Here is a 15351-nt window from a genome sequence, read left to right as displayed (position 1 = left end):
CATGGCAGAGAGACGTCATCAGTGTCATGCTTTTACCAGTCACTCTAATCACCGGTTTCTAATTGGATCTTTATGGTGTGCATGTGTAAAGTATCTGTTGCCTTCTGTCCTCCACCTTCACACCTGAGCAGCTCTGTTCAGTTCATTTCCCATGCCACACGGGGTCACTAGTGCCTGCCGAGTGGCGCAATCATGCAGTCGATTGGACATGTTCGATAACAACTTTTAAAGTCAGTCTCTTTTGTCCACAGAGGGCACCGGTGTTGGTGAGAAAGTGTGAAAGGCATTCAGTAAGGAGACAGATATGGCTTTGGTAAAACGCGTCCTATCTGATGATAATCTTTGTTGGAGATGCCTTTGGTATGAATGTGAATTCAGTTGGTCAAAATGTGTTTATTATAAATATTTATGTGTATGCCTACCATTACCTTAAGGATGGTGCGTTGCTGGAGCACCACACGCCTCCCGATGTGTGCCAGCGCCAGTTTATTGTCACTGCTACAGGGTTTCTTCTCCTCTCATAAAGCGCATTCGACGGCTGACAGTGCGTAAGCTCCAATAAGAGAGTGTAGCCTACTGCATGTCTACGGAAACATCCAAGGGCGAAGGCTTGAATTCGGACTTTCGTCTAATAGTCTATTTGAGCCACTTGGTGCTAAAGTGTAATTAGAAGCGGCAGCTGTAACATTTGGCTCCGGGATCAGAGCTCTGCGCGCCCTGCTGTGGCTGCTGCGTGGCTGCTAGAGTTGCGCTCAGGACTTGCCTTGGAGTGGATATACGCTGACCTATGTTGCAATTTGAACTTCTTTACTTTAATAGATTACATCACGCATGATGCCAGAACTGCTTCTATTCGTCTCCAAGTGTCGGACTTTACGCACTGCATAGCAACCAACTTCAGGTGCCTGGTAATGCGAAGGACACAGAGCAGATAAACTGGCCAACTGAGGATAAAGGATTGAAACCGTTTTTGGCTGTTTTTTGGAGAACATTGTTTTGGAGTTTCCTGAGAAGCATTGGGAAGATTTATCACAATAGACGTTTCAGCTTGGGTTTAAGCATTCTATCAGGCGTCTTAGCATCTTTCTCTTCCAAAAATGCTTCAAAGAGTGATGCAAAGCTGCGCGCAAGTTCCTTCTCTTCAGTTCTTGGAATTTTCAGACAAAAACAAGTAGACGAGACACAAGTGAAGAGGCTTTTAGATTTGTTTTTCACACGGGCTGTGCCCTTTTAGCAAATGACTGGATGAGGCAATGACAATTTCACCAGAAAAGATGTTTTTTCATGTTTTACTAACGATGCTGCAAATAGGATTTTTTTCTCCGAATTAAGCCATTTCGGCTTCCATACAATTTGGGGATTCTTCTTTGCCTAATGACTCAAAGAAACATGTTGCATATCCTTGCGCTTCAGTCGGCAGTGTTACTTTTTGGAGGTAAGCACAATGTTAGTCTTTGTCTTCTATAGTCCACTGTTTCATCTGAGGAAATGTTTTTTTGTTTACAAAGAACAGGCAGCCAGACATGGAGAAGTCTTTTGTAGCAAACACACAGGACAAGTTCCGGCAAGGTATAAGGGAGGAATCCCACCCGAGACACAGATTTCTAATTAAGTTATACTCTATGACAACGACGGGAGTTATATCTGTTCAGTTATACATTATGCATTATGGAGAACCCACCGCACCTGCTCAACATAACCAAAACAGTTGTGACCTTAAATAACATGTATCTCATGCATATTTCAATATGACAGTGTTCTCTCTTGTACATCAGACACAATTTGGCTTTATTACCTCTTGGCTTGTCAAGTTTGTTCATCTCACAGACAATAATTATTTTATGGGAGAAGTTGCATACACCTTCAGTGGGGAGACATAGTAGCTCAGATCACAACCTGACATAAACATTGACAATCTATTCATCTTTCTTTCTCTTTCTCTTGGCCTCGTTGGATTTTCCTCTGTCTATCTGATTTCTTGCTAAAACAATGCTAACATAGATGTGCACATGCCATTTCCTTAGCCGTTTAGTGCCATAAGGAGGAGAGTAACATTTACTTTGGCTGCCTTGCAGCCAGAATGTACAGATCTGGAGCAGCTGGTGGCTAATGAATCCCTTCTGTTTTGTGGGACAAGTGTTTAACATACATTTCTATATGAAAAATCTATCTGTTCCATTATTGTGAATATTTTCTATGGATAATACCTGGCATTAGCTGCTTTTTTTCTTATCAAACCAATAGAACTTTACACATTGTGACTTTAAGTTTTGAAAAAAAGATTTGTTCAGCTTTGCAGCTGCAAATATTCAATTTACTGGGATACCATCTGCGATGAAAAACATCTCTCGGGGTGGCTGCACCTTGTTTGCTTTTTGTGCCTTGAGGCCAAGAATCAGCATCATTATATGCATGTGAAAGCACTTAAAGTCAAAATGTAAAAAAACACCTGCGCTGAATTTACAGGTCACTCATTTCCAAAAACTCAATCCTAAACATTCTCAAATTGCATCTTACACATCTGCTGTGCACGTACAACCTTGATTATGCTTCTCTCTCACGGCTCCAGAGGACGACTCTTGTTTGACAGCGGCTCTGTTGTGAGTGCTGACTCACTGTCTTGAAGTGCACGGTAATGATGTTTGCCATATGCTAAGGCCCTTTCAGTAACCATACACACAATACGATCGTAATTGAGCATTGTATGTCATAAAGCTGCAGGACACAGCTTCTCACTGTGAATAGTGATGGAAATTGATAACAAACGGAAATGAGAGGATCAAATCCGTGCTAGAAAAATGCTTGCACAGGATAATGAAGCCATAACTATGGAGGGAAACCTTCTGCTGTGACTGTGACTATGCCCTTTGATTGGGAAAGCAGAAATGCTATAAGGGCAGGGAGTTACTACACTTAAAATATTGCTTAAAAATATGTTGAATAAAAAGTCATCGTGAAGAAGATAAAGACTAAAGGTCTTTTTCTGTTTTCAGAGAACTGGCCCTTATATTTTTAAAGTCTGTCCTGTCAACTATTAATTGAAGTGTGTTCCAGTGAGACACCTCGCTCAGATTACTGAGCGCAATACCCAATCTTCCCTCCCTTCGTCTTATCCTTGAGCTTAACAAGATCCAAAAGGGGATCAAGCAAGGATAGCCTTCATTCTACATCTTTAAGTACTAAGCACACAGCCCGTGCCATCTCTTATCCCTGCTATGTGTCTGTCCCCATGCATCTATATCCCTGTAAAGGGATTGGGCTTGTCCTGTAGTATTTTTGGAACACCAACATTTTGTCAACCAGCAGAAATTCTTAGGCTCTTTCTCAGTGGAGTTTTTTTTTTTTTTTATCTGTAATTGTCCTTTAGAAAGATCCTCTGCTGTGGTCCTGTGGCCCACTGCTGTGGTGGCACACGTCCAGCTCCTCTTCTCTTGCCCATGGCACTTGTTTAAGCCTCACAACTCATGTCCTTGAGCAAGCAAGGGCCAAGAAATGAGACGGAGGGGACATGTACTGCATGCACAGAAAACAGTTTGTTTTCACTGGAAAGAGAAAATGGGAAATCAATGGACTAAAAGTTATCTGTATGATACGTGATTCAGTTTAAAATCTCAGCCGTGTAAAAGCAATTTAACTTCCAGCTGAGAGAGCACTGATACTGTTTCTCTTCATGCTTTGCGAAAATGGATGTAGAATGTCCTTGTTTGCACACTGCCGAATGTCTGTGTCAGTTTGGATTTTGTTCTACAATGTCAAATTGAAGCTGGATGTTTTGTTTTTTTTCATTAAATTAAAGACAACTACATAGCCTGATTTCATCAACATTGCGGTTGGACGTTTTCCTTTTTACTTTTGTCGTAGTGTTTTATCGCACTGGATGATTCCAGGAAATCTCACCAAGACCTACTAATTCTGAATTTGGTTGCAAACCTTTAACAGCTCATCAATTGTACCCGTAGTATAAGAAGCATATGATCATTACGATTTAAATGAGGTCTGTCTTAAGTGAGCTTCCATTGGTTAAGGCCCATAATGTAAGTCACTTTCCTGGTTTGTTGGCATTCGCTTGGGTATGGCGTTCATTCAGGGCTCAGAGAACATGAAAAGAACAGAAGAAATCCCTGGGTTGGTGGAATTCTTATCATGGCTATCTTTCAGCTACGCTTTGAGCGCACTGTGGATCCCCTTTTTAGATTTGTGAGGGAGGACACTGATAAAAAGAGGCAGATTTTTCCTTTCTCTCAAATCCAATTTTGGCTTAGCTTCGGTGTTTTCTGCAGCTCTCTTCATGCAGGGAAAAAGGAAAAGAGAATCACAGTGGCAGCACGGCGTTAAGATGGGTTTGGACTTCTATGCTGTGTAATTACCAACCATCACAAATGTTTAGTGCCATTTGTTTGTGTGTCAAATTATGCACCTTTGTTTGTTTAATGACTGTTTTATGAAACACTCTGAGTAGGTGGACTCATTTAAGTCCCATGTACTGCATATTCATGCTTATTATACTTAAAGCGTGCGTGGGAAGCATACATTGTAGCTTTTCATTAACTGACTCAAAACACGTTTTTTTGCCCTCATAAATTCATAAATCATCAGTATAATGTCCTATAATATTCCCACAAAGCACATCTGCCATGCGTTAATTGGCTCTTTATAACTGCCGTGATCTCACATTCAATTTAATCAAATTTCATGATTAGGAAAGGTGAATGGAGGAAATCTGTTTAAAAGCTTTAAAGGGAGGGGTTGTGAATGGGTTTGTGTGTGTGTGTGTGTGTGTGTGTGTGTGCGTGTGTGTGTGCCTGAGGAGGGGGGTCATTTTAATAATTGACAAACATGCTGATGCAGTGTTTGTGCATTCTTTCATCAATGGATAGTTGTGTTCAAACAGAGGACTCCCACCTCATAAATCTGTCGGGGAGTTCACAGCCAGACTGTGTGCTCCAGTCGACTAGGTGTGGTTCAACAGAGGCAAAACACCAGAGACCACCAGCTTATGTCAGAGTGCTGGCTGTCTCAATGTAGGGCTGTGCAACAACCCGGTCTCATGGCAGTTTGTGAAATGGTCACGTTATTTTGATCTATTGATTCGTCAAAAGGGGCACCGTTAATCATGAACTCAGGCTGCACTGGACATTCCAATTTAGAAGGAAAATGAGAGGAAACTTTACTCTTATGTGTCACATACATACAGTACAATGTATTGAAATTCAATTAATGCATTTAACCCATACTAAGTATTAGGAGCAGTGGACAGCTATCCATACAGCGTCCAGTACAACTCTTGATTTAAAAAACTTGTAAATGAAGTTAAAACAAGAGTCTAGAGCCCTGAAAGCAGTTCTGTGAGACTTTAACGTCAGCATGTTCACAATAACAATGCTAACATGCTGTTGTTTAGCATGCAGTGTTTGCCATGGTCACCTTTCAAGTGTTACCCTGCTAACATTGGCTAAGTAGTGCTAAACACAATATAAAACTGAGCGTTTTTGTCATAAACCAAAGTATTTGAAAAATTACCATTTTTAACCTGATGGTGGCGCAGATTAAAAAGTTTTTGGACCACCGAAAGTTGTTAACATTTTTAACCTTCTGGGCACCACAAATTTTTCACCCAATTAAATGTCAATCCATCCAATAGTTTTTGAGACACTCAAAACTACAAATGTCAACCCCATTGTTAGACTGGAGATAAGGTCAGAAGATCACCAAAGTCAGTTGGAGTTACCCTCTGCGGACCATAAATGTCTGTATAAAAAGTTGTTACAATCTGTCAATTGGATGTTGAGATATTTCACTGGATCAGGGGAAACTTTGACCTACTGCTTGCACTGTATGAAAATTCAGAGGATCATAAAGAGGGTCGTTAAGATTCATCCTCTGGGGACCATGGATGTCCGTACTAATCTTGTGCCTGGAGCAAAGCAAAATTGCGATCCATAGAGCCCTAGCTCTATGGCTAAATTTCTTAACGAGAAGTCACTTAAAAGATCACATTAAAGTTTTTGAAGAAATATTTTTCAGAAGAATCAAGAGACTCTTCTTTTACTTTGAAAGCTGATGAAAAGCAATAATAAACATGTTGAGAGTTATACTCAGTAAACGTAATACAACTTTTTTTCTGCCACATGGCATCGTCATTGATTACATGACACTTTGCAACACACAACAGAGACCTTACTTTTTGATATTGATTGATTTCAATATCGATTGATCCAACACCAAAGATTCTTTTGTACCTTAAAATAATGTTTCCAAAAATGTTTCAGATGTTTATTAACTCGTTTGAATAAGACATAAAAATAATGGTAATGGTAACAATGATGGACAGTTCTGCTTCCAACCTGTAGGGGGACCGAAGAGGAAAAGTGCTTTGGGGCCTACTTTAAAGGTGCTGGTTGAAGTAGCGAATGCTGATGCTTGGTCTTTAACTTTAGCTAATACTTGTTGGGTAACATAAGACTATGACACTGTTCAACATGCTCAGTTATTTTTAGTATGATTGTTTTAACCATGGTTACCAACTCTGGGCTAACACACAAATTCATCTGTAACCGTATAGATGACTAATCTAATGGTAATTTAGCCAGCTAGCGCTCCCCTGTCTGTCTGCCTCACTTTCCCGGTGCTGCAAGGCTTCAGTTGGGATGAGAGCTGACAACAGCCCTGGCCCGGGGACACAACCATAGTCAGCTAGAAATCATCCACTATCATTACAGCCCCAGCCCGGGGACACAACCACAGTTAGCCCCCAGCAAGCTAGCAGCCAGTCCGGTCAGCACTTAACTCTGGTGCTAAGGACGCTAACGGCAGTTTACTGAACCGTCGGGAAACAGACACAGACACCTGAGTCAGGAAAGCTGCCATTTGTAACGTTACACCTCCATAACCTCGCTTTTAGCCATCTATACAGTTAGCTAAATTTACCCAACAAAAGGGTGATAAGGCACCCAAAGGACTAATACTAATAGTAATTTAAAGATGCGGTAGCATTAGATCTGGATGTGAAGGATAACTCTGGGAGTTGGAAGGGGTGTATCTTTACAGCCCTAGCTTTAATATAAACTCAGCTACATTATAACTATAAAGAAGAGTTACTCCCATATACACCGCTCAGATATCTTCACACGGTTGAGATATAATGCTTTATTTTCTGCAGATAACATCCCAAATGCATTTGGTGTCTTTATGTTTTCACCTCTGTCTTTACTGTAAATGTTTGTACTGCTGAACATTTTTATTCTGCATGGAATAGGAGGGAGAAAATAGATTTGCACTGTTTATTGTTATGTGAGAGCTATTGAATCGTGGGATATTCAAAAGAAAACCCACCAGACTAAGAAGTGGATTATGTTTTTATTACTTCAATACATTAATAAAATGCCATTAGCCTGGGAGCTTTCTCTGGAAACAAAAACTTCTAGGACAGCCTCCCACGATATTAGATATTAATGCAATATATCCCGCATCAAGGCTTAAACAATATGCACCCAATACTTAATTTCCTTGTAAGTGTTGGTCTTCTTTGCAGTCACAGATGTGAATATGAGAAATAAATAACATTTGTTCGGAATTAAAAGTATTAAAATAGCACAGTCTGTAAAGAATTATTTTGTATCACAAGTATATTTTTAAGCCAATTATAGCTTGTTATGTGCTGTTCTTGCTTCCTTCCTGTCAGCGGAGATGCATCCATAACTCCCATTGGTTATGCATTTTTGATTTGAGTAATCACGAGCAGGTGGCTGGACAAAAGGCTGTCAAATCTAAGAAAGTGGAGCACTTGGTTGTGTGCGGAGCTGTCGCTGTCTATCAGTGGCATCAGAGCTTAATGCATTAGAGGCAATGATCTGACAGGTACATATTGTCAAGGCCCATTGACTTCTTTGTGGTGTGGCAGATTGATTGTCAAGATTATGGTAAAATGGGAGTCGTGCGCCTCTTTGTGATTCAAAGTAGTGTGCTCATGCAGTAGAATACCGAACAGCAGCCTTAAAACTACCACAGAATCTTAATTTAAGAAATATATTAGTTTTGTCCCTTGAGCAGTTCATTCTGTCTGTAAATAATCACTATTGTCTGCTGCAGCTGGAACAAGACTGGGGAGTTTGTTGTGCCCTCTCATCTGTGAAAGCAATGTCAAAGCATGTACAGCTGCATAGGGAATGACTTATGGGAGATGGAAAGGTGCCTCTGACACAGCACATTTTATGATTTAAAAACCAATAGCATTAGCCTGATATAAAACTCTTTTGGATATAAAAAGAAATCACTATGTATAGAATCAACATATTTGTGGTCACTGTCTGGGCTTTGCATCAGCGTAACATACAATTTCAAGTCTGTATTGGCTCACTTTGACTGAGTGTTGTTTCTGTTCAAAAATAATGACTTCATATAATAATAAATTCCTATATCTGTTCTAATATTGCTTTAAAGGAACAAAGTTTTAATGTTACATTATAAGATAACTTAAGAGTTCTATATGATTAAGTTTACAAGGACTGCTGCAATGCAGTATACTTCATTTAGACCTGACCGATGCACATTATTTTTATCTGCATGATGTTTGTTACTGGAGCCACTAGGGGGCAGCAAAACAAGCTTTGAACACAACACTGACATATTATCAGCCTATTGAGTTAATACGCCAAACAGTTAGCAACATCCAGATCCAGCAGACCCGGAGCAACATTAACAGGCAACTCCCTCTCCTTTTAGCTGCTTTGGTCTCTCCACATACTCCAGCAGGAAATATCTGGCTCTTTAACTGCTAAATGCGTCAGTATGTTCATTAGCCAGTTGCTAACCTCTGCTGGTTTGTGCTTGGCAGTTGTGAACAGTGGGTTTATCTGGGAAAACTGCTGCCGGCGACTGCAAACAGGGATGATGAAAGCGGTAAAAGGGAATGAAAACAGTAATATAGTGTGCTATCAAACCAAAAAAATGAGCTAAAATATCCTAAAACACTCTGAGGGGAGAGTCAGGGACTTCAGAGTCAGGGAATCCACAGTTTACATACAAATATTGAGTAATGCAGCTTTAATAACCAGATTTAAGTGATCCCTGTCCAAATGTTTGCTCATATTATATATTGTCTATGTAAAAAGAAAATCGATATTGACCTATCTAGTGACAAACTGAAATGCACATAATGTATACTGTGACTATATGTCGTGTTTCATTATATAAAGGCTGCATTTATCGATGTGCTTCAAATTGGACCAACTGGGTTGAAAGAAAGTTAAAATCCAGTGTTTTGTGTTGTTTATTGAATGTGATGTTTCTAGATTTCTTTGACTTTTAAAGCCGATACTCAACATAAATACTTTTACAGAACAATCATTTGTTCATTTACTACAACTCAGTTTAATGTAAATGGCCCGAAGTATACTCTGACCATTGGCTTGATGGTACTTGGTGTAATTGGAATGCCAGTGTTTGTGTGCATCCCCAATCAGTCCTGACACAATCACCAGTTCCTAATCAGTGTGAAAGTAATGGCCACCTCAGAGTACAATCAGTGTGCAAGTTAGTCTGGCAGGAGTGGCTCTAACTTAATGAAGTCCTGCGAGTGAACTCACTGAGTCAGCGTGACTGTGGTCATAGACAAAGAGCACAAAAGTCTCCTGATGCACTTTAACCTTCCGGATCTAAAAAGCTATGTCCTTATAATGATTTATCCTAATCATTAACAAACATGCAGGGTTTCCCCCAGTGTAGTATAAGTTGCCCCCCTACCTGGCCTAAGCCAATAGGAATTATTTTTTAATGTATTTTTAAGACGTTTTTTTAAACTACAGTTACAGTGGGTTGGTAACTTGAGGTAGTCATATTTTCAAATCTCCAATTAGCTTTTAGCAATGACTTAAAGACCTCATATTATGCTCATTTTCTAGTTGTAACTATAGGTGGTAGCAGAATTGGTTTACATGATTAAATTAGCAAAAAACGCCATATTTTTGTCGTAGTGCACATTGCTGCAGCTCCTCTTTTCACCCTGTGTACAGAGCTCTCCGTTTTAGCTACAGAATGCGTCATCTTACTTCTATTTCATCTGTTTTTGTAGTCGCACATGTGCAGTATTTAGGTATGGACTACCAGCCAGTCAGAAGCAGAGTAGGGTGAGCCATGACAAGCAAGCTAGTGTGATCCAAAACAAACCCGCTTCAGCCAGTAACCATGGCTTCGGCCCAGCTGTACATGTTCAAACCCGAGTCTGATCTCGAAACCCAGGCAGAACAACCCCGAACCAGCTTCACAACCTAGACTGGAGCAAGACTTTTCTCAGTGGTAAGTTATTTAATGGTTAACAAATTAGTCTTTCATACGTAACATTTTAATTCTCTTGGACATGGCAATACTATCTGAACTCTTCGGGCTCCTCTCTAACTAGCTTGGTTTAAGGATGTGCCACACTATCAGCTAGTCCAGCATTATAACGTGTGTTACAAATTGACGCAAAATGACGCATATTTGTCACTGAGGTATAGGCTGGACTACAAAGGCGCTGTTTTGAGCAGTTTGTGAACAGTGTTTTCTGTAGGAGATGGTAACTCCCTTTGGGGTGGACTTTGGGCTTTTCACTTTGTAAACCCATTACAGTACATGCACAATAAAGAAAAAGCCAAAAAGCAGAATATGAGCACTTTAATGTCGGGCCATATGGAAACTGTTTTACAACTTTTTTTAAATTCTCAATTTTGCGATTTCGTTCATGATTCTTTTATCACAGAAACTGTTTGGCTCTACATTAATGCTTCCATAAGCGTGTGACTGGCCTCAGCCGGGCCCACTTTGAAAAATAAAGACACTTGCCACCGGGCTAAACAACTTTTCTGGGGGAAAACACTGAACATATGTAGCAATGATTTCATGCTGTCATCTTGCCCTGGCTGTCTAGCAGCCTGCAGTGCTCGATTTTTGGCAGCATGGAGTGTTCATGTTTCTTTGTTTTCCTCATGCTAAGGGACAGTGAGCTGATGACGAGGGAGGATTAGATTCGTCCAGTCACAACATACACAGCGTGGGCAATTGTAAGTCATTGGCCCTGTGGTGCTCAATGGTGTTGCCCAGGCCAGGAGGGGCAGCGCTGGCAGTTAGCATATCCTGCCACAGCTTGTTCTAAAGCACTATCTGCAATATTGCAGATTCTCCTCTTAATCCAGAGGCCCTCAATTTCACACAAATTGGAAGGAGCCACAACAAGCTGAGACAGAATGACCCCAAAGATAATAAAAGGTTATCCTAAAAATATTACAGTAAAATTTAAATTGGGACCTTAAATTGTATAAGGTTCTGATTGTCTTATCCACCTGCTCAGAATTAGAATTGGGATTTATATATGATATCATATAATTTTTATTGTTGGTTGGTAGGTTTCTCTGTCACTACAGCACACACTAAAATATCTGTCAAAATGTTGTACCGACATTCATGGTCCCTAGTGGATGAATCGTATTGACTTATGTTATCTATATATATATATATATATATATACAGTGCCTTGCGAAAGTATTCGGCCCCCTTGAACTTTAAACTTCTCCACAACAGTATTACGGACCTGCCTGGTGTGTTCCTTGGTCTTCATGATGCTCTCTCTACGCTTTCAACAGAACCCTGAGACTGTCACAGAGCAGGTGCATTTATACTTGATCACACACAGGTGGATTCTATTTATCACCATCAGTCATTTAGGACAACATTGGATCATTCAGAGATCCTCGCTGAACTTCTGGAGTGAGTTTGCTGCACTGAAAGTAAAGGGGCTGAATAATTTTGCACGCACCACTTTTTAGTTTTTTATTTGCTAAAAAGGTTTAAAATATCCAATAGATTTTGTTCCACTTCACAATTGTGTCCCACTTGTTGGTGATTCTTCACAAAAAATAAATTTTTTATATCTTTATGTTTGAAGCCTGAAATGTGTCAAAAGGTTGAAAAGTTCAAGGGGGCCGAAAACTTTCGCAAGGCACTGTAAGTGTCAACTGGATTGAAATGAAGTTGGTACAGAAAATGATATTCCCCTCAGTGTGAATTGCGGTCACTTTTCATCTAGTGCCATCGTCAGGGAAACATCTAAATTTTTCCAATAGCCTACTTCACGGAACTTCACCTTAAGGGGTCCTTAGAGTCAATGCAGGTGGGCCTCCAAATTATTTTTAATTTTTGAACGTTTTAAAAAAAATTGAAATGTCTTAAAGTGAATCCAACATATCATTAGCACATATAAATCCCTACTAATGTTAGACTGACTGGCCAATAGGTAATGTAGTCACTAAGGGTTTACTGTGCCACATGTATGTGTAATCAAAAGGCAGACAATTATTATTTTAATAGCTTAGTATTCAATGCATTAAAAAAGGTATGTGTAAAGGATTGGCCCAGTTAATTTTATACAATACACATGGTAGGTCCCTGCTCCGTCTCTCTTTCAGTTAAGGGGTCCTTGGCCTAAATTCACATTCCCATCAGCCTCAACTGTAATTTGTGTTAAGTGCTAATTAGCTAATGTTAGCATGCTAACATGCTAAACTACCACGGTTAAACTATCTTGTTAATATCAGCATGTTGTCAGTGTGAGGATGTTAGCATTTAGCTCTAAGCACTGCTGTGCCAAAGTAGAGCCTCACAGAGCTGCAAGCGTGGTTTTATTCTTGTTATTTTGCATTTCTCTAAAAGAGGTTACAAAATGTCAACATTACACTACAATACAAAAGAAAATAATTAAAGAGAACTCTGGGTTTAAAGTTCAGAAATGGAGGCTGGATGCAGATTATTGATGTTAATGATGTCATGTTTGAAGGTGCTGAGTAAAACCTTAGAATCGACTCTGACCTTTATTGGCATGTAGTGGAGGAAGTCTGATACGGTCGTTCTCTTTGGATCCATTAAAAGCTCAGCTGCATTTTCTCTACAGCAGTATAGTATTAAGAGTGTTTTGGAGTTGAATGATGATACAAGCATTTTGTCAGCATATAATTCATATACAGTTTGTATCTGTAAAGTACCACATGGCCAAAACAATATTAAGATTAGCTTTCAATTAGTTTGGCTCTGAAATCAATTTGGCAGAGGTATGATGGAGGATTTCATAGAGTTCCCTTAGAGTGCACGCTAACTATTACCCTGTTTAAGCCAGAGAAAAGTGCAAACAAGCGCTTGGCAAGTGCTTCTTTTGCCTGCTTGGTTGCATTTGATTACTATTGTTGTCTTGTTTCATGCTGTTTTTGTGTACTCTTGGAGAACCTTGAAGAGTACGGTGTGAAGACCCTGTAATTAGATGTTCTGGGACTAAAGCAACCACTTAAATACAGAGTGATGCAATCAGTGTTCCATCCTTAATTGCACATACCATGTGTAGGAAGGCTAATGTAGCCCACAAGAGTAAAGAAACAGCAAGCCTTTCACCAGTTGATATGTTCCAAAATCATATACAGCATTTCTCTGTCGTGTTGTATTCTTTTATAGCTTGTCTGGAACTAACACAAGTATATATTGCTTTGACAGATGGCATGAATTTTATTGCACAGACAGTGCTACCCTGCATTCTTGAAGCAAGCATGACTGCTTCAACAATATCCATGCCGCAGGACAGGGAAAAGCAGTGAGAAAAAAGTACTGCATGATAAGGAGAAAGGACCTATAAAACATCTAAGCATGTCAGGTTTTATCTGGTCTTTTTTTTTTTTTTGATGGAAGGCAGAACGGTTTATCTAAAGAAATATTCAGGAGCTGACCTGTTATTTTTTTCCGAATGAGAAATATGTCTGGAAATATTTTGTGAGGTGACCAGCCGATAGAGGTGGGTTGATCTCTGAGACAGCAGCCTCCTGTGAATGAAGACGGATGAGAAGTGAAGAATCCCTCTCTCTGTTATTGTGATTTGTTACAGAAAACATGAGCTCACCTCTGAGTCAGTAACACTAAGAGACAAAAAACACATTAGTACAAATCCTCTCACACAAAACAAACAAAGTACATAAAACCTGAAAGCGTAGTGTACATGAGAATTCTATCTATTATTTGATAAGGGATCTGGAGTCGCACACAATTTAAGAGGGAACGGGGAATTGAACTTTTGATTTATTTTTGGTACATCTCTTCATGTTGTAAGATATAGAGTTATACAGAGAACTCAGTGTTAGGGTTAACACATTAATGTGAGTGGTATTACTGAACCAGTCTAGCCACACTTTCACAATCCGACTAAAGATATTTGGACATGTCTCTTTTTATCTACTTAAATCACTGAATAAAAGCCACGCAAAAAAACTACTCCCGGGCTGTCTATATTGATATTAATCTGCTCTTAATGCTGCTCATTCGAGCCTCTGTGCAGGACAAACAGGCACATTAAAACCACTAACAAAGGTGGGGCTTGATCCATTTGCGGTCAAAAGGTGATGTGATGAGATCAACATGGACGGGTGACAGAAGTTATTAATATTGGATATGCATAAGTGACATTGACATTTAAAATTCCCCTGATACACTATACTCTTGACTGTGGCTCCAACGACTATGTCTTCATTAGCTTGTTTGTTTTATGAATAAGGCAGTGTGAAACCTGAGTGCACTGAACGGAATTGCTGACTTATTTGGTGTGGAGATTGGAAACTGAATTAGAGTATAGCTAGTCTATGCGTGTATTTTGCCAATGTCTGTTTCCTTTGTGTTGGAATGTTGAACTCCGGTTGATTTATGAGGACTATGGTTAACTGCTCCTCAGATCTCTGCAGGGTAAATCCAGACAGCTAGCTAGAATATCTATCCAATCTGAGTTTTCTCTTGCGCAACTATTTTTTAGCGGGTTAGTGCAGAGTTTAGCGCAACTCATGAAAATTGTGATAAGTTTAAAGAAATCCCAATAAACCAGAGCACATTTTTCTCCAGGAATGTATGGAGTAGCCAGACCCGTCGTGTGTGGATGGTCTGGCAAAGCTAGACTAAAGTACAGCTTACAGGCCCAAAAGGCTATTGCACGCAGGCAAAATAAGAAAACATTCTTACACGTCATGCTCATGTTGTTGTATGTTCCACTTCTCAAATATGAACAGTTCTTTTAGTAATTACATGTATTAAGAAATCACTTTCTTGTCTTGTCTGATGGCGTACAGATTTTTGGCCAAATTGTTGATATAGGCCTGCGTGATAAAGAGAAAATCAAATATCACAATATTCTTGACCAAATACCTAGATGTTGATATTGAGACGGTATTGTATGGTATCTGATGAGCAGGTGGCGCCTTGTACGGCAGCCTCGGCAACAGTGTATGAATGTGCGTGAATGGTGAATGTATCCTGTAGATGTAAAAGAGCTTTGAGTAGTTGTTAAGACTGGAAAAGCGC

At 39.7% G+C, this 15351-nt stretch overlaps 1 protein-coding gene across 1 annotated transcript in view; it reads left to right on the top strand.

Annotated features, from left to right (window-relative positions):
• Window positions 1-273: 273 nt before the first annotated feature.
• Window positions 274-15351, top strand: part of si:dkeyp-14d3.1 (transmembrane protein 132C) — a 152834-nt gene continuing 137756 nt past the window's right edge. The window contains exon 1 of the mRNA XM_032516573.1: window positions 274-1435. Coding sequence (XP_032372464.1) covers window positions 1375-1435 — 61 coding nt within the window. The 5' untranslated portion in view covers window positions 274-1374. The remainder of the gene's footprint in view (window positions 1436-15351) is intronic.

Source organism: Etheostoma spectabile, chromosome 5 (assembly GCF_008692095.1).
Source record: "Etheostoma spectabile isolate EspeVRDwgs_2016 chromosome 5, UIUC_Espe_1.0, whole genome shotgun sequence".
Lineage (NCBI taxonomy): Eukaryota > Metazoa > Chordata > Actinopteri > Perciformes > Percidae > Etheostoma > Etheostoma spectabile.
The sequence above is the reverse complement of the archived record's forward strand: the minus strand, read 5'-3'. Positions and strand labels throughout refer to the sequence as shown.